Here is a 23,408-nt window from a genome sequence, read left to right as displayed (position 1 = left end):
CCCCCCGGAAGTGCAATCTTATTAGTTTGACCAATAAGAGGTCAAACTAATAAACACAATGATACAAGGATTCCCCATAGTCGTTTGGGGAAACACATGAGTATTTTTGCGAATAGTTAAAAACTGAAATGCAAGTGCAGATAAATGAGCAGTACCTGATCCAGAGCCGGATGTGGTCATGTCATAGATGAGGTCTTTGAGTGTTGTTCCAACAGTGATGAAGGGGTGATCCATGGATGGGTCCTCCTCATTGGGCACACGGTGGTGGAGGGCCCCTGCTCCGCCAGCACCCAGACCTCTTTGGTTGTGGCAGATGTAGAATGCCAAAATGAGCAGCAGACACAGCACACACACTGGGCATGCAATCACCGCAGCGAGGGCCACGGGGCCCAAAGACTGGGGCTTTTCTTCTTCTGCTACAACACACAAAGAAGAAAGCAGAGGAATATGTCATGTCTTGGGCCCAGACATGGCGGAACAAGAAAAACTGAAGAGCAACAGACAGGTAAAAACTCACAGCATTTAAGCTGTTTATGCACAGCTCCCAGAAGGGAGGAGTCACAGCAGGACTTCCTGTGACGTCACAGAAGAACAAAACTCTGCTCTAGTTTTTTGACGTCACTAGAATCCCTGTCAGCAGTTGGATTTTTTTTGGAAGTACTTCCACACAGCTGAACATATTCAGATCCAAGTGAGATCTCTGAATCCAGTTATTAACATCGCACATTGCAGCTGTTTGTGTGCTGCTTTTTTAGCAATAGCAACAAGACTGCATCATCTGCATATATGTACATCTGACCATCATTCTGTAAGTCATTAATGAACAACAAGCTGAAAAGCAAAGGTCCCAACACGGACCCCTGTGGCACCCCATAGCTGTTCTGTACCCTCATACACTTTGTTAAACATGAAATTAATGCAGTTTAATCCACCTAAAAGAATAGATCAAATAAGACAATTTATTAAGCAATACATGATGTTGAAAGCTTTCTGGAAATCAATAAAGATAGCACCAACACCAACTGTATCCAAATTTGATTTCAGGTTTTCCACATCACCGTTTCAGTTGAGTGATCTCGATTACTACAACACATATGTTGAGTAATTGAGTATTGTTTCTAAAACATATGAACTATTACTAAAGTGCTTAGCATTAGTTTTGGTGAGCCAGGTAAAGATGAAATCTCTTGTTAACAGGAGATTTTCTTCTTTGTGTCACATTCTTTAAGCATAGTAAGTGTTGTTGACATCTGTGGTGAGAGAGAAATCTTAAGACCGATAATAGACCGATACGCTATGTTCACTTACTCGATGGTAAGTGAACATAGCTGTTCTATTAAACGACACTTTCTATTCCCCCACACAAACACACACACACCCCTCTGTTCTAAAGATATCATGGTCTGGCACATTCACAGGTGGGATATTATTATTAACCAGATCTCAGACAAACAGAGAACTTCAGGCATGGACTTCCAAAATAAATTATGGATCTGATCACACTTTGGTGAAATGCAAGCTAGGCCTTCAGGCTTCCATGGTGGGTTGATGGGTTCATTAAGATTAAAGGTGACATACAGATCAGTGAATCAATGTCAGGATTTCTTTGCAGGACTCTTTGGGACTCACCCACTTGAATTCTGTTAAAAGTCTGCCTTTATAATTTAATTTCTGTGATTGTGTGTCCTTGGCCCAGCTCTGTTTGAAGAGTCTCAGGTGAAAAATGTTCCATCTTTAAAGAGGTCACAGTCTGAGCTCTTTATCTCCCCAAAGCTGGTTTCACTACAACAGGCCTAAATCCAAGGCAACCAGACATTCAGTTATTTTAACTCAGCGCTTTATTCAAACACATCTGTTTATTCCCAGATGAGTTTGGTCACATCGGCTGGATTATTTTTGTTGAAAAGTCTAGAAGCTGTACGTAAGCAGCTGTTGTGTGAGGTGTTGGTGTGGATACCTACGAAAGACTGTGAAATTCGGCTCCTTGTTGCAGTAGTCAGACGAGCAGCACATGGGGAAGATGCCGGTGTCCGTTCTGGAGTTTGGGGCGCATACAAAGGGTCTGTCTCGAGGGATCAGTTCGCTGTCATGTATGCACTGACGCTGTTCTGAGATCTGCTGGCTCCCCGACTTCTTAATGGCCACAAAGCAGACGCCATCTGTGGTGCAGCTGGAGTTGGCGCTGCAGCGGTCACAGTAACACTGGAGGGCTGCAGAGGGATCCAAGAGCAAGGTTACACCTAAAGTCTGTGCAGCATGGCACAGGAAACATATTCTACAAAGCTCTTCTCTTTTTCAGCCACACAAACTAAAGGAAACCTGAGGAGAGGGAACATATCCATCCAGTCATGACTGGGAACAGCTGAAGGAGCAGGGCAGCTAGAATATGAATAAAACCATAACTCTGATTTATTTATCTAATAGTGATTAAATACAGTTGGAGGGAAGGAGGAGACTGTAAAAAAAATTTAATACTCTGTTCATTTTTCTTCAAGATCTGGAAAATACTTCTAACCAGTTCCCTTCATTTCCCAGCTTAACAAGTCGGACCTTGTCACACTTTACATTCAGGCTAGTGACTTTACTGACTTATCCTCCACATTAACACGCACACACACACACACACACACGCCAAGCTCCAAACAGAACTACTTTATAACAGGGCATTTTATATTGTGTCGTTTTTTTTAAAAATCTCAAACATTCTTTGCTAACCAAAAATGTAGGAACATGCTAGTGTTTGTGGAAATAAACATTGATGCTAATGGTGGAGCTTATCACAAGATAAGATCGACCAGTTGGAGCTTATCACAAGCTCCAACTTCTTATAGTTGTTATCCAACCAGAGCCAGCACATTAACAACTTCATCCTCATTATCGTCCATCATGGTTGTTGTTTTTCTTCACACCTTCAGTGATGTTTGTCAAGTGTTAACAATGTTCAGGTTGGATGAATGGCTGTACAGACATTGGTCAACTTTGAAAAGGTCAGATACATATCAGACTTAAAACCACATATCAAAGTGGTCTGGGTTGCATTTCTAAAAATCCGAGCTGTATTGTTTAGACTGTTGTAAAAAGATCAGATACAGGTCGTATTATGGTAAAAATGAGATTTGGGTCACTTAAAGCTGCAGTGTGAATCAAGCCTACTACTAGTTCAGTGTCAAACAGGAACAAACTAAATGTCATCTTATTTGCATTAAAGGTTGAGCTGAAGGTTTAATTTGATTTTGCTACCAATTTCTTCTCTTTAGTCACATTTTTCTAGTTACATGTCTGAAAAAGGAAAATAGAAATTTCAATTTGGAAAACTGGTCATTTCTCACCAGCTCAGACCCTCAAATCCAACATGGCTGATGGCTTCAGTTATAACACAGTTCATGTGCTCTTCTGTTAGAATATGAAGTCCCTCCCCATGATCAATGCCCTGGAACAATTCATATTCCTAGTTTGCTTTACAGCACAGCTTGGCTTCTAATCATCCAGTTGCTCATATTTGCCTGGTAAATAGTCAACAGTGACATTTTTTTGAGAACCACTGAACGTAGCACACAACCCAGCAGCGGTCCTCATACCACAGTTTGAGGAGCATAGCAGTTTTCTCTGACCCCCACCAGCAGGCAATGCGGGTGAACCCTAAAAGTGTTCTTGATGCTCAAAGACACGACAGAGCAACCCACTGGCTCCAGGACGAATCCCTGCCACCTGGAAAGCTCTGATTCATGCCTCTTCTGAATCTTCTCATGCCTACCTTACATCTGATCAATCACTGATCGACTTCCAGACAGTGTCAGAATATTTCAGTGAGTCTCAGAAAACCATACAATCCTGAAGTCAGAAACTCTTCAGACCATCCAGTGATGCATCAGCTGGGTTGGAGATGGGGATAAAATGCATTCTGGTCTGCGTCTCCAGACAGGGGCCTGGACCGGCCCAGACATGCTTCCAGTATGAAACACAGTGTAGTAGAGTTCACATACTAGAGTGTGTGAGTTTCCATCTGCTACACTCACCGCCCACTCCTTAGTCAGTTAAACCAAGTCTGTTTTGATGAAAAACTGATAGCTTTTCGGTAGTGCATTAAAGCATCATGTCAGACATGGTCTGCCGGTGCCATTTCTGACATTTGCTACAGAACTGCTGGTTTCTGTCGACAGGATGTATGCAGTGGTTCCAGTATATTAGCCCACCTTTCTGCCAGGTAGCTCAGACTAACGGACTTTCAATTTTATCACTATATTTTGTAGGACTACTCTGATAACGACTACAATTATTGTCATGAAGCGGTGTGTTGAGGTGGTGAGGCAGACGCTGTAGACCCAGGCTGTGATAAATGAATGATTTTAATGGGGAATGTCCAGCAAAACACAGTCCAAAATAACGGGCAGCACGGCCGAGCGGAAAACAGGGCTCGACGCCGGTAGCAACCGTAAAAAGGAATGGACAACGGAAACAACACGAACGCACATTAGATGATTGCAAGACAAGGACCCGACGAGGAACAAGGAACACAGGTGGAGTTAAATACACAGGGGGTAATCACAGAACGAGACACACCTGGGAACAATCAAGAGGAAGACAGGGCAACACTGAGACACAGGAAACTCAAAATAAACACACAGAAAAACACGGAACATGACAATTATGGGTTTTTTTTTTTTTTTTTAAAACTACCACTTCCATTTTAGCGAACTGCAGGCACAGCATTCACAAAGATAAATGATGGTCTTGGAAAAACATTCCCATTTAAAATGGGTTCCTTTAGGACACTGCACATTTAAAGAAGTGTGATTTATATCACTAATTTGAACATAGAGACTTTATTTCATCATATTTGCAAATAAACTTATTTTTATTGATGATCTTGTAAAAAATATATATATATATATATATATAGAAATTTTGGGAGAAAATAATAAAATTAGCATTTTGGTCAGTGTTTTAAACATTAACTGAAATTTATTGTGACAACGATAAATCAAAATTCTTATCATGACAAGAAATTTTTCAGTATAAAAAATAAAACGATATGATAAATGCCCACCACTAGCTCAGACTCACCTAGTGCTGTTGTTGGTAGAGATACACAAAATATTGGCACATACATCAGTGTTGACATATCGGTATTGGTCCGATAAATAAAAGTGGGCCGACATTAAAAACTGATATTTATTTCCAACTTGTTGCCGTTTGTTTGGATTGGAGGAGGTTGATCATGTGACAGTTATGTCAGAGCAGCGCTGTGAGGACAGAGAGGTTTGTCCCTGCTAGCTCAGCCAGCTGTGCTGCTCAAATGGCTACTATACAGCCTTCTGCTAATAAAATAAATCCAATATAGAAGTCCTGATTTCTTTTCTCTTCTTAGTGCAGACATATTGCTGGTAATTCATGTATAAAGGATTCAGATGAGATGTAAAAACACTTAAGCAGAGCTTTCTGCTCACAGTAATGGCCACAAACTCTTCAGCAGGATCTAAACTGTAAATCCCCCTGTTTCCCTGGCCTAGGCTGCTTTATGTGTTATGGTGAAGGAATGAAATGGATATTGATTTGATCCATGTCAACTCACTGTGTTTGACCATTTCTCTCTGCTTCCTGGCCTCTGCTGAGAGTCCATGGATTAGATTAGATTAGAACAGACTGCATCCCAACTTTTCATTTCAGTCATCTTCTAGGCTCCTTGCACTCCCCAGTACTGCCACATACATTTATCTTGCTTCCCCTTCACTCGCTCCAGCCCACTCATCATAATCAGCTAAATGGTTGCTGCATACTGCCTGCTTCAGGTTGGCCACAAACACATTAGCTGCAGTGGGGGAATGGAGATGCTTCATGACTCCTGGTAATAAACACAAAGCTGCACATGTCCCCTGGAGGACACTTCACACCACATTATGTGGAGGCAGCCCAATCAGATGAAGCTGAGAGCAAATGAAATAGAAGGTGTGGCAGAAATGAGCAAAAGGACGGAGATTAGATTGATTTCATTCAGCTGTTTGCACACTTAACACATCAACTGCTTAGCTGCTGCTTCATCCGCTAAAGTCTTCTGGTTATGACTCAATGTAAATGTGTGTCTCTGTGTGCATGAGGCCTTGTTTATGATATAGTGTAAAGGCCATTTTCCTAAAAAATATACCACATTGTGGGGACCAAACCTGGAGACCCTATAAGAAGAGATGGTTTATGGGTTAGGGATTAGGTTTAGGACTAAGGTGTAGGTTGAGGTCTCCACCAGGGGTTTCCACCTCTGGCTCTTAAGGTTAGGGTGAATCGCCAGATATTACAGGGCAGTAGCAAAGGCTTGCAGAAGCAGCGTCCTGGTCTAGAATAGAATAGAATTCAACTTTATTGTCATTGCACTGTCACAAGTACAAGCAACGAGATGTAGTTTGCATCTATCCAGAAGTGCTCTACGAGATATAAATATTTATTTACAGATGTACAAGACTATGTATGTATGGACTATAAGGGGTTACAGCAAAGAGATATAGATATTGTGTATAAATAAAAATATGGGAGCTATATGCACAGATTATACAGAATATACAAGAATGTTAGGGAATGGATTATATATGTATATAATATAATACAAGATAAATAATGGCAGATAAAATTTACAGGTTGTATGTGTGTGTGAAGAAAACAGTCCGTGATGTGTGTGTGTGTGTGTGTGTGTGTGTGTGTGTGTGTGAGGATAGTCCATGTGTTATTGTGGTATGAGAGGATAGGGGAGTACAGTCCTTATAGTTTATGTTTTATGTCAGGAGGCGTTCAAAAGCGTGACAGCTGGGGGGAAGAAGCTGTTCTGGTGCCTGGTGGTTCTGGTCTGTAGGCTTCTGTAGCGCCTCCCAGAGGGCAGGAGGGAAAAGAGTGTGTGTGCTGGGTGAGTGGAGTCTTTGTGATTTTCCCAGCCATTTTCAAACACTGCTTCCTGTAGATGTCCTTGATGGCAGGGAGCGGTGCCCCGGCGATATACTGGGCAGTTTTCACCACCCTCTGCAGCGCCTGCCGGTCGGAGACAGAGCAGTTCCCGTACCAAGCTGTAATACAGTTGGTGAGGATGCTCTCAATGGTGCAGCAGTAGAAGTTCGTGAGGATCTCTGAGGACAGGTGGTTCTTCCTCAGGGTCCTCATGAAGAAGAGGCGCTGATGCGCCTTCTTAATGAGTTTGGAGCAGCTGGTCGTCCAGGTCAGGTCCTCGGAGATGTGGACTCCCAGGAACTTTAAGGTGTCCACACGCTCCACCACTGTCCCTTTAATGTGGATGGGTGGATGTAGGTTCCTCCAGCGTTCCTCCTGAAGTCCACGATAAGCTCCTTGGTCTTCTCGGTGTTCAGCTGCAGGTTGTTTTTGTCACACCACTCAGCCAGACGGTCTACCTCCTCCCTGTAAGCGGCCTCGTCATTATCTCTGATGAGGCCGATCACTGTGGTGTCGTCTACAAACTTGATGATGGCGTTAGAGCCATGGACAGGTCTGCAGTCGTAGGTGAAGAGGGAGTAGAGGAAGGGACTCATCACACAGCCTTGTGGCACTCCGGTGTTTATGATGATGGTGGATGAGAAGTGGTTGTCCAGCCGGACATGTTGAGGTCGACTGGTCAGGAAGTCGAGCAACCAGTTACACATGAGTGAACTGATGCCGAGGTCTGTGAGTTTGGTAATGAGTTGTGATGGGATGACAGTGTTGAATGCTGAACTAAAATCTAAGAACAGCAGTCTGGCGTAAGTGTTCAAACTGCTAATCTAACATTTTCAGAGCAAAAAGCCTCTGATGAAACTCTCATCTTGTCTCTAGAACATTTTCTAACATCTCAGTGAAGAGTCAGAAGAAGCTGGTCCAGACATCTTCCAATACTCTCTGCTGAATGAGTCCCAAGTGCACCAGTCCTCTAATGGGATTGTTATTAGTTCAGCTATGAGGAGCAGAGTGTAACATCAATTCCTTGAAGCTGCTGTGTGTGTGTGTGTTCAGAACACACTGTTGTTCCTTTATCTAAAAGCAGAGATGAATGGACTCAGAAATGCTCTGCCTCAAGTTAATGAGGATGTGAAAGCTGAAATCATGCCACAGTGTTTATATTCTGTGACTGTGTTCTTCACATCATGTGATGCCTAACCACTGACCACTGGTCATATGAAGAGGAAACAGCAATAGCCATCTGGAGAGAAAAACTTTGGGTTTTCAGCGTCTACATTCCCCAAAATAACAAGACTTAAATGACTGACATATTTCACTCTATGTAGGATACATTCATACAAAATATGAGCCACTTTCTGAAATGAGTGACAAACATGCTAAACTCCATGCTATTCTAATACTTCACTTGTGTTATTTGAGAGTTCACTGCAGAACACATTCTATATCATGTGGAATGTAGAACTAGCTGTTGGTTACATTCCACTGAGTCTGGAGATGTTGTATAATCAGAGCAATACAGAGCCATGGCTTAACCACATCACATCAGAGCAATCTTTCAAACAGCTACGATGGATGTTTGTGAGCTGTGCAGTCTGTGTGTGGGCGTGTGCGTGTGTGTGTGTATGGTCTGGGCTTTCTGAATCAGTCACTTCCTGTCTGTCTGAACGCTGAGCTTTGTCATGACAGCCTATGTGTGACCCAATGCTACTTGCTCAGACAACTGTCCCTCATGCAACTTAGTTTGTCAAAATACAGATACAGATGATGCTTTCAACAACAGACTGAACTGTAGTATCTTGCTTATAAAAGAACATTGGGTGGTACAATTTGTAAGGCTGTAGTAATTCCTCAAATGATTACAATACTGTGATTATTAAAATTCCTCAAGGCAAATTATCTGCCTCAAAGCTTAAATTATATTTTACGTTTTAGCCACCATATTCCAGACGGATGATCATTTGCATTGTGCCACATTCTCACTTCCGCCTATGAGTTGTTGATGAATAAGTGAATAAAGGGATTTTCATTGATTTCTCACAGGACCAATAGGCGTTCTGTGAAAAACTTAGAAAAATAAATTTCCTACCATCCCGGTCGCAACATATGAGTGGCGGTACATAGCTGGCAGATGTGTTTCTGTGTATGACGAAGTTACCAAAGATATGTCGCTCATATGGACACAAAACTATAAATGTCTGGGCAAAGTGAAAGTTCATCTATTAAACTGACAGAAGAGTAAGACATAAATCAAAAGCAGAATTATTAGAAGTCTCTTTGTGACACTTTGTGTGTGCTTTATTATTAAATTTAATATAATTTATGATTTTTGAATAATTTGCGTCCAGGTTAACTTAAAAATTGAGCTATAATTGTTACAAGTTAATTTTCTAAACTACAGAGAAGTAATTATTAGGGATGCACAAATGTAAAAAATTGGGCCTATGTTGATATCCGATATTAATACTGCCAATGTGACAGTATGTACCAATACCTAACTTTATACATTTTTTTATTCGATTACTTGATTACTAAAATAATTGTTTACAACAGTCCTAATTAAAATAATTTACTTTGTAGCTGCTTCAACAGATGATCAAATTAATTAATTTGCATGTCTCACAAGCATCTTGAAAAGATTTGAATTCATCAATTCAAATCATTACATGAGTTTGATAAAAAAAAAAGGCCTCAAAGAGGCAATTTACTTGCATACCGTTAGTTCCAGAGGCTCTAATTGCTGTTAAACGTCCAGTGTTGCATTCATATTAAATATATGAAACTGCAGTTCTTAATTTGAATCCATCATCTTGTCATGAATCCAACGTGATAATTTTATTAATTCTGATGCCTAAATGTAGACAAATAAATGAGAAACATATTTAAAAGTTTGACATGCACATAGTGCCCCCCCCCCCCCCCCCCCATCCACACGCGCACACACACACTCGTGATCATTGTGTTCAAATGAGAGTATCTGTGTGTGATGGACCGAGCAGTTAAGGAACAGCCAGGCACCGGTTCAAAGTCAAAAATAATTGTTTTATTTAACCCAAAACAAAACTTGGGTAAATAATAGAAAAAATGACAAAATTTGGGCCCATAAAAGAGGTCAAAGTAACAGACATCAACTCAGACTAACTCAAAAAACAGACCTCCCAAACAGAGACAAAAGGGGACTTAAATACTGGCTGATCAGGCCACATACAAAACACAAAGGGGAAAATACACAGAAACCTAACTGAAACTAACATAGCGAATCCCATTCCCCCCCTCTGGATGATGAGTAATGGTGTGAACCAATTTGCAGTCTCAGCTGGCTTGCTCCACCCCTTCTCCACCTCTCTGCTCTCCTAAGGATTGGGCAGCCAGCACTTAAACTCAGAAACAAAACAAAGATTAAATCAAGCAAAACACAACAATATAAACTAAAATGTGCGCACTTATTCTAGAATACACTGTGATGTGTTGCTTTCTAAACAAAACCAGTTATTCTGTAAATTAAATCCTAAACTTAAAGAAATCCAAATATAAGTGAAATGAACTTATTGCATGTGGTGAGAGTGAATATTACCACATTTGTGTGGCTGTAACTGCAGCCATCACACTGTGTGTGCAAAAGAAAGAATACATTTCTCTGCACCAGCCTGCCTTTTATAACCTCAAAAAATTTCCATAGGCCATGACCCCCATCCAACCCCCATCTGCCCATTCTGGTCAGACCTTTGTCCGTACTAGATGTGATCGATTTATGCTGAGAATGGGGGCCCTCAGCCACAGACACGCATGACCCCATCCACCCCTCACTCCCACCGAAACAACTAGTGAAGCGGTAAGGTTGCTATCTGCTCTGCTCAATTGTTTTCTCCTATGTCCAAACTGGAGTGAAAGATGAGCAACACATACCAGACGTTCCTTATAACACACATACTCACACGCACCCCCCCCCCCCCCCCACACCCCCCCCGCCCACACACTGCTTTATTCAGAGTAGAGTGCAGATGAGGAGCCAGACAGGACAACAGTGGGTCTGGTTTTAAAAAGCCCAGACGTTCTACGGTGAGCCTTTACTCTCTAACTTTAATAGCTCACTAATAAACGAGGATATGGAATTCCTGTACCTGCAGAGAGCTTCAATTGTTCCAACCAATCATTATGAAAACTATTTAATACCACAAATCCAGCCTGTCAAGAGAAACAGCTGAGACCAATGGACAAAGAGAAGGACAGATGGACGGACCAGCCCGGGGAGGACAAGGTAGAGCATCTGTCTCCTCTTATAAATATACAGAAGTCTGACCTAAAGGATAGACAGCTGCTCCAGCCCACACACAACACAGACTTGCATAACTTAGTACTTTATAAGGGAAAAAAGATTCAACAAATAAGGTCAAACAAATTCCAGGCAGCCTCTTTAAAACATCCACCTCATGTTGTCCTAGAGCCCCAGGTTAGCCAGATCTGGTTTCTGTTACCAGGTCAGTCCTCAAATGGAACGCTATAGAAGAACTTCCATTAAAAACTGACCAATCAGAGCCAATCGTCAGCAGCATCTTGCTGGCTTCATCACACCAACTGATACAGGACTGGTTGTTGGGATGTTCAAAGATTATTTCTAAAATGCTGTGCAAATATCCATGTCAGTGACAAATGAAATTAAAGAACACCCCCCCACACACACACATAATTACACATAGAGAGAGAAGTTGGCAGAATTGAGAAGGGAATGTGGGATGTGAGCAGCAAAAGTGAGAATGTTTGAGGCAGATGAGTCGTAGTTCACCCAGGCTGTCTGGGTCCTGCAGCGCCATCCCACTGTCCCACTGTGTCCTCCTCTGTCCTCAGCCAAGTTGTCTCTGTTACACCCAGCAGGACCTCCACAGTCAGCCTCTTGTTCAGGTTGACTAAAGGCCCTGAAGTAGCTGCTTCACACTTTACTGTCAACATTGAAGCTGACTTAAGTTGGTGTTTGTCAAAGGGAACACTGGCGGCCATGCTGTCATTTCCTTCCACGAAGGTTTGGACAACCAGAAACACATACGATCCATGTATTCTATTGAACATTAACTGATAGGTTAAAACCCAGTTATGTCCAGATTAACACTAAATGATCAGCTGAGGAGGAGATCTGAAACACACCTAGCAACTCTGTTGTTGCTAGGTGTTACCCCAGCAACAAGGTAAACCACACCTAGCAAATGGGCATATGGTTTCTACAAAAAGCATAATAATAATTATCTTCAGTCTGCATTAAGTCAAGGTAAAACCATTCTAAGGATAATCTGATCTGATGAAAGGTGTCCAGTATGAGAACAATATCTGCTTCTGTAGGAGCAGGCTTACCTGAACTTTTACAAAGACAGCCCATCTCTGTGGAGCTCAAACATTCATTTACTCCTGGGCCTCATTATTGCATTTGTCCCTTTGGATCCAGCAGCTACTAGCATCTAGAAAACCCTTCTAATTAGTTGTGGTTCCTGCACTTAGACAACAGGCAGCCGGGGTCGCCCACATGCCTGACATTCCTCCACTCTGAGACACTGAGTGTGCTGACACACACGTACACACACAAGGAAAATGCTACACAACACAAGCATTTGGTAGAATCACATAACACATGCAATGTTGTCTCCCAGCAGAAGAAACTAAAACATCCCAGATAACATGAGAAAAATATTCATCTACTTTCACATGATGCAGTCAGATGAGGTCACATGTAGAGATGAACAGGTAGTCAACAGGTGACATGAGCAAGCTGGAATCAAACCTACAACCTTGTAACTGCACCATGACTACAATCCCCACTGAGACAGATGAAATGTCCCATGAACCCAGAAGAGCTATTGCATCACATTACTGATCACCACATCAAATCACTTTTAGTTTTCTTCTTCTAATGCAGAAGACACATCACATCTGAAAACTGTCTGTAACCATAGCAACAACCAGTCCAAAGCACTTTGTTTTGAGCTCAGTTGGAAAAAGAATCCCAAAAAGACTAAAAGAATGAGATAAGGAACAGAAATGGAATAATCCTGGACTCTTTCCATGTTTTTTAAATCCTAAACTCAGACCTCTAAGGAAACTGAAACCCATTTCAACATAAGACCAGTGGCAAACAGTAGCAGAAATTCACTCGGGGTAAACACGAGAAAAGTGAACAAAAGTTAACATTCTTCAACAGATGTGCCCAGGTAAGCGCATCTACATGCAAAAGCTCAAGGACAAGAAACTGTCACCTCTCCACACAAGTTCCATAGCAGATGAGTGGAGAGGGAGTGGCACTGGTCTCGTGTGCCGAGTCCATAAGGATGAGTGAACTCTGGCATCAGTTACCTGCCAGGCTCATGGTCCAGTACAGAGTGCAGCATTAAGCCCGGTCAGGAGGAGCGAGTCAGAGAAACGCTGGTTTAAAAGCCGAACGTGACAGTCTGAATGAACCTGTGTCGTAAAACTGTAGCAACTGAACACGGCAACACAACAAACATGTATCTGTACCTAAACTGTAATCATCCAATCCTTAAACCCTGCGGATTTGGAGGCACGGGATGGGGATCAGTGCCTCCAAATCCGAGGCCATGGTCTTGAGCCGGAAAAGGGTAGAGTGCCTTCTCCGGGTGAGGGGGGGTGTCCTGCCCCAAGTGGAGGAGTTTAAGTATCTCGGGATCTTGTTCACGAATGGGGGAAGAAGGGAGCGGGAGATCGACAGGCGTATTGGCGCAGCGTCTGCTGTCAAGCGGGCGCTGTACCGGTCCGTCGTGGTGAAGAGAGAGCTGAGCCAAAAAGCGAAGCTCTCGATTTACCGGTCGATCTACGTTCCCACCCTCATCTATGGTCATGAGCTTTGGGTCATGACCGAAAGAACGAGATCGCGGATACAAGCGGCCGAAATGGGTTTTCTCCGTAGGGTGGCTGGGCTCTCCCTTAGAGATAGGGTGAGAAGCTCAGTCATCCGGGAGGGACTCAGAGTAGAGCCGCTGCTCCTTCACATCGAGAGGAGCCAGTTGAGGTGGCTCGGGCATCTGGTCAGGATGCCTCCTGGACGCCTCCCTGGTGAGGTGTTCCGGGCACGTCCCACCGGGAGGAGGCCCCGGGGAAGACCCAGGACACGCTGGAGGGACTATGTCTCTCGGCTGGCCTGGGAACGCCTCGGGATTCCCCCGGAGGAGCTAGAAGAAGTGGCTGGGGAGAGGGAAGTCTGGGCCCCCCTTCTGAAGCTGCTACCCCCGCGACCCGACCTCGGATAAGCGGAAGAAGATGGATGGATGGATGGATGGATTTTCAAAGGATCCTGCAAACTTTTGACACCCAGCACACAGTAAGTTTGCACTTTTTTCCCATTTAAAGTCCTACCTGGCAGTTTAGCCAGTATATTTTATAGGGTAAGTTTGTTTACAGAGACTTCATAATCTATTTTATTTATTTATAGTCTGCTTATGTATTTTGAATATTTAAAATATCTTCCAAGTTCCAGTGTTAAATGTTCTGTAGAAATTAGTTTATTGATCTTTTAGAGAGCGTGCTTGTATTTAGGGCTGTTGCAATTCCTCGAATGATTCGAGTACCTTGATTATTAAAATTCCTCGAGGAAAATGTATCTGCCTCAACGCTTCATTAAATTATGTTTTATTATTTAGCATAAAATGTTCCGGTTTTTAATATGGACAAAAGAGCTATAAATGGCTGGGCAAGGTGAGAGTTCATTTATTAAATTGACTGAAGATGAATACATAAACTAAAAGCTGGAGCATTGACATTTTTTATAAGCGTATTTGTAGGCCTGCCTCATGATTATTAAATTGAATATAATTTCAGATTTCTGTATAAATTTTCTTCAGGTTAACTAAGAAAGTGAGCTATTATTGTTAATTTTCTAAACTACAGAAAAGTGATTGTTAGGGATGCTCAAATATGAAAAATTAGACTGATGTTGATAGTAACACTGCTGTTATGCTAGATTTACCGATATTTTATTTCATCAAAAAAAATTTATCCGATTACTCGATTAATTATTCTTTCGATTAATCGTCTGGTCCAGGACAGCAGCTCAGCAGTGAGCTGACTGTGCAGAGGAATGAAGTAATGACATGGTGCAAACAGAGGAAGTCAGCCAGACGTGAGTCATTCTCTGGACATCTACAGGAGCAGTTCCTCTCTGGTAGCTCTAGAAGCAGTCTGTGTTAGCATGAGGAGAATCCCACGTAGCCCACCGATGCTGTGTGTGTGTGTGTGAGTGCTGGTGCTGCTGCAGGGTGTGGTGCTGAGCAGAACATGACGGCGGGGCCAGCAGAGATCTGATGCTTCAAATAAGGGCAGCATCTCCTGGCTCTGTTCTCATCAGAGACAGCACACTGGGCTCTAGTCAGGTGGAGATGGCCGAGCTCCATGCTGCCACGCACCAACCTGCCGTGACAGTCCTGATGCTGGACAAAGACGAGGAATTCCTTCCCTCCCTCCCTAAATTGAACCAACAATTTGGTTCATTGAAGAGCCTGCCAGCAGCTGCTTCGACTGAGATTGTTCTGCTTGCTGATGGAAAACGTCCCTCCTCCATTCATGCTGACGCTTCCTCGCCCGCCCTGTCTCTTTTTCTCTCTGCACAAAGGAAACATGTTAGTCTCCAAATTAGTTAGAGAAAATTTATACTGTCTCTTAGTATACATGTTCATGTGAGGCACGTTGGGTCTGGAGAAGGGAAAACTCCTCAGCATCGTGTAAACCACCCACTGGAATGTGACCAGATTGAGATGCAGACACTTATTTTATCTCCAAGGAAATTAAATGTTGCTCATCTATAACCCAGATAACGCCAGACCCTTCACAGTCTCCATACTCTTCCAGCTAAATTAGAGCAAACCAGGCTCTGCTCTCCATTGTCCACAGAGATCCACGCTTACAGAAATGTGTGTGTTCACTGGGATTACCAACAGGTTCTACTGGGAGGAGATCACTGGTTGAGATCCTACGATCAATACTTACAGTGAAATTAAACCAACATATCTCCAGAGTGCTGATGTAAACATCTGACAGGCAGATCTTGGCCTGTTTCATTGTTTTTTAGGACACAACAACTGTTTATTCTGGTTTAGATCAAAACCTGGTATATTCTGCAAACAAAAACATGACCTGTGAAACATTACTCTATCCTGTAAAAACATAAAAGGCCTATTTCAAACAGTCTTATGCATTTAACCTAATGATGCAGGGTCACATATAAGAACCTTCAAAAAAACAGTAACATGCTTAAACATTGTTTATCAACCAAGTCAAAACAGTTTTTATCTGCTTAGTACCAAATTACACCAATGTGAAAAAGGTTCCGTATTATTTCATTTTAACAAGCACTATTACCGGTATTTATTAACATTTTAAGTTTGTCAATGGGTTTTATCAATACATTCTGTAATAGCCGGTCCTTTGAGAACATTAAATACCTTGATATGGCTCAAAATGAAGACGAGTTGGAAGCACCTGCTTTAGTCCAATCAGAAGCTAACTTCAACTCAGTGGTTAATAAGCTCAGAGCCGAACTGAACAAGGAAACCTGCTGAAAATCAGCCCTCTGGTGGGTATTAAACAGTAACAACTGGTTCATGTGTAAACAGTAATAATTATTTAATAGCTCGTTGGATATCAAAGAGCACTCAAAGCTTTCTGCAATATCCACAACAACGCGGCAGGGTGAAATGAAGAGATGTGAAATGAGTAACTGCGGTAAGTTAGAAACAATCGCTTCGCACTGAATTATACACACACACGCACGCATTCATGTCTCGAGAGCAATATCTGGAGCTGAAATGTCTACCCGAAGCAACGATCCGACCACAAAGTCAATAAGCAACTTCTACCTCACAGAATCAAACATCACATGAGAAATCCAGACAACTTTGTGTTAGCTAAACTGCCGACAACTCCCCGACAACAGCGGACCCGAACGCTCTTTGTGGGCGAACTGAGTCCAGACACCGGCCAGTTTAGCCACAGCGCGAACAGCAACACGGCTTTTAACTCCGGGTTTGATTAAAGCTCCCTGCTTGTCCCCCCCCCCATCAGCCAGACAATAAACATTCCTGAGACAGGCGGCAGCGGGCTGGCCACAGACCCTGCGCCATCTTAGTTGCATACACTCCGCGTTTTACGGGCTTCTTCAACAAAGAGCTTTACTAGCGAAGCTCTCCGGGTAGAGAGCGAAACCCACAAGTACACTTAAAAGCGGAACGAACAGCTCCAAAATCTCCATGACTCTTACCGTCAATATCATGTAACCTTGTCCAGGACAGAAGGACCATCAGAAGGCATGCTACTGCATCCATCGTGGCTACAGACCAGACTGGCACCCGTCTGCTAACTTCTCTAAGCTCAGAGGATGGTTAGCGCCTATTGGCTGACAGAGCATCTAGTCCCGCCTTCACAGCGCCTGTTCCAGTGAAGGCATAGGCTGATTGGTTGAGGGACTAATACCCCGTCCCATTGAATTAGAAGCGTACCACCCCTGTAAACAAACACTTGCAGTTCACTGTAATGGCAACATTTTAATCCAAAAATGTGAGTTATATGACTCATTTCAAAATCATCCATAAAGTGTCAATTCATAGTAAATTATATTCTGAGTCAAGACAAGACAAACAGCTCTAATACATTGTTTGTCTTATTACTCTAAAATGCTACAGTAATTGCATCTTGTGATCACATAATTTTTTTCACATGTCAATATCATTAAATTGCCTGTCATACCCACATTTCTCAATATTTTTAAGTACTTGAATGTATTATAGTTATACATTTAAGATATATTTAATGAATGTACAACATATATATTCACATTTAATATTTTGAAATGTTATATGTCAACAATGGAATACATCTGATAAGTAAACACTCATGTCACGAAGTGGTGCGGTGAGGGGTGGTGAGGCAGATGCTGTAGACCCAGGTAAGATGAATAGTTGAATTTAATAAAGAAAAACACAGTCCAAACAACAGGCAGCACGCACATTAGACGCATTGACAAGGACCCGACGAGGAACAAGGAACACAGGTGGAGTTAAATACACAGCGGGTAATCACAGAACGAGACACACCTGGGAACAATCAAGGGGAAGACAGGACAACACGGAGACTGGGGACACAGAAAACTCTAAATAAATACACAGAAAACAGAGAACATGACAACTCACACCCATCTGTAATGTAATTCAATTTTTATTTTTTTAACATTGAAATAATTTTTTTTTTGTTTATTAAAAATTGAACAATGCATATTAAGACCTTACAAAAAATCTTTAGCATTAGCACAAGCAGATCCGCGGATGCCGTTACTCTCTTGTTCTCCAACGCCAACTTGTTGTGCGGGGCAGAGGTACCGTGTCATTTCGCAAGTATTTTTTATAAATCCTGCTTCTCTTTCTTGAAGACTCCATTTGATTTTTTTCGGTTCTCCCATAAGATATCAAAACAGTTAAATCAAGTGAAAATGTGTTTGTTGTGAGTTTTGCTGTTAACCAATGTAATATGGTCAGTACCGCTTCCAATTGTATTTAGCTTATACTTATCTGCATACAATTAATCTGTGATTGGATGAGCTGAAATGTCCATCCAATCATGTTTCATTTTACTGACGTCTCGAATTCCTCATTACATATATGTAAATCTCGCGCAAGTTTACGTAGAAAAGAAATCGTACCTGAGGCTGCAAGCTGTTTTGTGGTAGCAGAACTAAAAAGAAAATATATATGTTTTAATTAGGTGGGTTAAAGAAAATAAGGTCAGTGTGGGCAGTGACACATTTGTGAAAAACAAAAAAATGCTTTTTGACCCGAGGATCGGCTGGGTGGAACATGGGGTCATTGGGAAGAAACCACCGAAGGATGGTTGGAAAGCCTTTCCGGCTCAGATTCTCAAAGTAAATGGTAAGAACATATTTTTAGTAATGTGTCCTTTTTCTCACTAAACACAAATGAATGAAATATATCACTTTTCTTGATTCTTATTCAATACTTGTACTGTTCTTTTGCTTTTATGTATACATATAACAGAAAGTCTCCAGGTCATTCGGGACGCTGAGAAACGCTGGATAGAAAACAAAAAAATCCGTCCACAAAATTCAAAGGTATGTATATATATATGTGTGTGTGTTTTATGTTCGAAGATCATTGTTAACAGACTGACTGGTTAGTTCCCTCAGCTCTTAGTAGAGACGACTTAACGCTAGCTTAGCTGAAACAGGTGCTCGCGCTGCTGTTGAGCGACCGTTAACTCAGCAACAGCGCTAGCTCGGTTTTTTTTCTCTAAAGGGACCGGGCAGGGGGGGGGAAGCCCCACCCCACCCATCCTTACTCTTCGATCGAAGTTGAAATCTGCCTGACTTCACAAATGAAATAAACCAAGCACAGCGCACTTCTGAGCTGCTTGTGTGTTTGTGTGTGTGTGTCAACGGCTCACTTGCGGGATTGGTTCACTCAGTTCACTAAGAAAAACATTTTGGTTCTGTGGAAATTATTATTAATATTTTTTAATTACTTTTAAAGGTAAACCTTACGTTTTTTCTGTTTTCTAATCAGGCTAATCAGCCTGAGGCCTCCAATAATTCAGAAGACGACGACGACGACGCAGAGACAACCTGTGATCCTTCGGATCATGTAAGATGCAGGCCACACACATACATACTTTTTTGTATATGCCATATGTGGCACTAGGAAAGTGAGTCATGAAACTAGCCCCCCCCACACACACATTTTGTTTTTGGTGATGATCACTCACAGCCTAGCGTTAGAATTTATTAGAGTTAACAATGTTTATTAGAGTTAATGTTTATTAGATTTAACAATGTTTTGGTTTCGCCATCGGAGGGCGCTCAGTACCACATGCAACAGCGGGTGACGCTCTGGCAGGCTGTAGGAGTCCGCCATTGCCGAGAGGACAGCTTGTTGCAGCGGATGTTGGGAGCACTACTGTAACCGCTGTATTTTCTTTTTACAGGTAAGCTGAGTATTAGAATGTATAGCTCGTATAGCTCGTAACGCTAGCTCGTAATGCCAGTAGCCTCCGATGGGTACGGAATGACACAACAAAGGCGCTTCAGTATAGCTGCATTACTGAGCTAGATATAAAGCAGGAGTTAGCACCAGGCTAAAGTAGCGAGGCTAACGGCTCACACTTGGCTCGCGCTTATGTGGGCTCGGTGGGTCGGCTTAATAGGGCCAACATGTGTTTTAAACTTATGTATTGTTTGAGTTCAGTTGAGTTAATGAAAGTATGTTGGATGTAGATGTACAGTGATGTCAGTAGAGAGCATGTGTATTTGTTGTAGTACCACATGCAACAGCGGGTGACGCTCTGGCAGGCTGTAGGAGTCCGCCAATTTCCGAGAGGACAGCTTGTTGCAGCGGATGTTGGGAGCACTACTGTAACCGCTGTATTTTCTTTTTACAGTTTAAACTGAATAAATATGCTGCACGAGGAGTGACTCGGCCCATCATTTCCTGCTGTGTAACACATATATATTATACATAGTGCACGCATACACATATACAAATAAGGAGCTTTATATATATACATTTTTCCCCTTGTTTGATGGTTGAGTTATACTAATAGTTTTTGTTCACAACATCAGACAGACGACAAATCTCAGATTACAGAGTTGGAGGATCACATCAAAAAGTTAGAGGAAATAATTGGAAAGAAGGATAAGGAAATAAAGAGACTTCGAAGGGCAAATTTACTACTACAAGACGGTAAGTTCACAAATCTCTTACAAAATGGTTGCCAAATAACTTCTTATGTCTGATGTCTTATATTGTGATTCAGGACTGTCAGACACAATATATAAAAGTGTCAAGGAAGCAGTCAAGGCTGTCCAGCAGTCATCCAGTTCTTCCAACCAATTACAGTCTAAAGAAGGAGAGGTATGTCTATGAGCTGGTGTTAGAAGTCATGTGAATAGTTTCAGATAAAAGACATGATATATTTTGGAGTTTTTATAAAATTATTTTTTTTATTTTTGCAGAGTTTGTCTTTGAAAAATCATACAGCAAACTCTGTGGGACTTGACTACACTCAGCGGTACAGCGGTTTCAAAAAAATGACTAGAGACGTGATGGACTCCCTCTTCACTCTTGAAGAAATGTCAACATGTTCAGTGACTGGAAAGAAAGGAATTCTTGGAAATAGAAAGAGAAGCTTTGACCAGGATAAAGTAAACCTTGTCATTGGTGAGTATACCTAAAAAGTAACTTAATTACTAACCACCACAACCCTCTATCCCTCATTCTAGAAAGCCTCATATATCAACACAAGCATTTGTTATGTCTTCAGCCAAAAAGTTACGACTGCATTTTTAAATTATGTAGTTTTCCTGGGGTGTGAAACACAATAAATTTCACCATTATGTGAATCTCATGTAAATTACATGATAAAAGCACATGTATGTGGGTGATTTTGTGGTTACACACGTGTAGAAAATATGTGAATTACTAGTGATGAACATGTAATACACGTGTCATCACAAGGGAATCACATAGGATTTCAACACACAACATTCTCAAATCACGCATATTTTGTATGTGCTTTTTCAAAAATCCTTCATATGTGAAAATTTGTGTGAACCACATGTGCATTTTTCAGTTTGCAGTAAATTCATGTGAAATCCACAAATACATATTGATCAACTGATAAATACTTTTTTGCATTGATTTATACAGACCAAATCAAGAAAGTGTTCAAGGATGTTGATGTCTCTGACATCAAAGTTTGCATGGCACAAAAATTGAAGGACACCAGGAGACGCTCTGAGAGGTGACATTACATTAAGTTAAATGTAATGTAATTAGATTATTTCATACCTTCTGCTCAAGTAATCTTTGAATTTGTCTTTATACAGGCAGCCAGGGCAAAACGATGTACTGTAAACCAATAGTCAAGTCGTCCTGTGGCTGGCTGATCATGGTGCTGCAATTTGTTTTTGAAATTGTTTGCTTTTCTTTATTCTTTGATCTTCCACAGAATGTTGCTCATTTAGATAAGCAACATTCTGATTGTGAATAGCTTTAAAGAGGAATAAATACATTTCTAATTTTTTTTTTGGTCAAATATATTTGTCTCACATGTCTTTATTCATAGCAAGTTTTTTGTAACCGTTTTGTAAACAAAATGAAATAAGACTTCATGTGAAAGATGCATTGAAATAATGAGAATCACATGTGTAAGAGCCTTATGGTTGAAATGAGCAATTACTGATGTGGCAGGAGCACACGGCTTGGACACTTGGGTGGTGGGTGTGTCGAGGTGGGCGTGACTGTCACTAAGGTATGAATGGGAACCATACTGGCGCGCTGATTTTGTATGTAGGAGGAAGTGGGTGCGCCGGTGGTGGTCATAATTTCTGTTGACCGTGCTGTAATGTCGTTTATTGTTAGCCACATTGTATGTTTTAGCCTGGTCAGTATGTCTCAGTCCTTGTAAAGTCTGAACTATGGCTGTCAAAGTGGAATAAATTGATGATTGCAACAACTGAAGCAACTTGGAGTATAATGAAGCACGAGTCGGACAGTTAGAAATTCACTGCGTTAACCCAGTGCGGCCCTCTACAATACCGCTAGTTTGCCGCACATTTATCGTCAACAGAAAGACAATCGAATGAGCGGATCATTGGAAAGGTAAGTCTGGATTTTTCGCTTCTGCTTGGAACAGTTTGGAAGCGGTAATGGAGCACGCAGCACTGCGTCATCAGTTAATTGAATGAGATTCCTTCACTGCAGCTCAATCAAGTTCCCTGGAACTGAGGTATGGACAAATACACACACTGAATCGCTTTGTCTGAAGAGGAGTTGTTAAAACCAAACAACGGGAAATGGAGTCAGCTGGATCTAAATCGAGTTCCGTTGTAAGCGGTAAAGATGAAAAAAAGACGACCAAAATTAACTGTTAAAGCATTACAAAATAAAATTGAGAAGCTTCAAAAGGATCTCAAAACAAAAGTTCATAAAATTAAAGGAGAAATAAACATTATTAAAGAGCTTATGAAAAATGAAGGAAATCTTGAGAGTGTTCAGTCTCACTGTGATGATTTAAAACTAATGCTTGAAAATGCAAAACAGCTGTATGAGTCTGTTATTCCACTGTTTCCTGCTGAAGAACAAGAAAGACAAAACACTTGGTTTTCAAGCTTGTGTAAATATAATTCTGAATTTATACAAAAAGTTGAAAAATGGCTTTCAGGTGCAGAACAACTCAACAATGCAGCTCAAATGGGTGAAGAAGCTGAATTAAATCAGGCTCAATTGTCCAGTGTTGATCTCTGCATGAATAAAGAGCATAATGCACCTTTAGTTTCTCAGCATTTAGAGTGTGATGAAAATGCTGATGTTGAGGATGATGTAAAGCCAAGTGACAGTGTTTCTAATGTTGACAGCAGAAGGTCTAGAGGAAGTTGTTCATCAAGAATTAAGTCCTCTGTGTCTTCTACATTTTCAGCTCGTGTTAAGGCA

The 23,408-nt window shown here is 41.6% G+C and overlaps 1 protein-coding gene and 1 long non-coding RNA gene across 2 annotated transcripts in view; one reads left to right on the top strand and one right to left on the bottom strand.

The window, feature by feature from the left end:
• The window catches only part of LOC102222719 (TGF-beta receptor type-1-like), a 35,280-nt gene extending 18,020 nt beyond the window's left edge, over window positions 1-17,260 (bottom strand). The window contains exons 1-3 of the mRNA XM_023326272.1: window positions 17,174-17,260; window positions 1,962-2,210; window positions 156-416 (exon numbers count right to left, since the gene is read on the bottom strand). Coding sequence (XP_023182040.1) covers window positions 156-416; window positions 1,962-2,210; window positions 17,174-17,237 — 574 coding nt within the window. The 5' untranslated portion in view covers window positions 17,238-17,260. The remainder of the gene's footprint in view (window positions 1-155; window positions 417-1,961; window positions 2,211-17,173) is intronic.
• Window positions 17,261-20,942: 3,682 nt separating this feature from the next.
• Window positions 20,943-22,028, top strand: LOC111606214. Its single transcript, XR_002751963.1, has 3 exons — window positions 20,943-21,134; window positions 21,624-21,717; window positions 21,803-22,028. It is a non-coding gene; the product is annotated as an uncharacterized LOC111606214 (long non-coding RNA).
• Window positions 22,029-23,408: the final 1,380 nt, after the last annotated feature.

The sequence above is a fragment of the Xiphophorus maculatus genome, chromosome 21 (genome assembly GCF_002775205.1).
Source record: "Xiphophorus maculatus strain JP 163 A chromosome 21, X_maculatus-5.0-male, whole genome shotgun sequence".
NCBI lineage: Eukaryota > Metazoa > Chordata > Actinopteri > Cyprinodontiformes > Poeciliidae > Xiphophorus > Xiphophorus maculatus.
The sequence above is the reverse complement of the archived record's forward strand: the minus strand, read 5'-3'. Positions and strand labels throughout refer to the sequence as shown.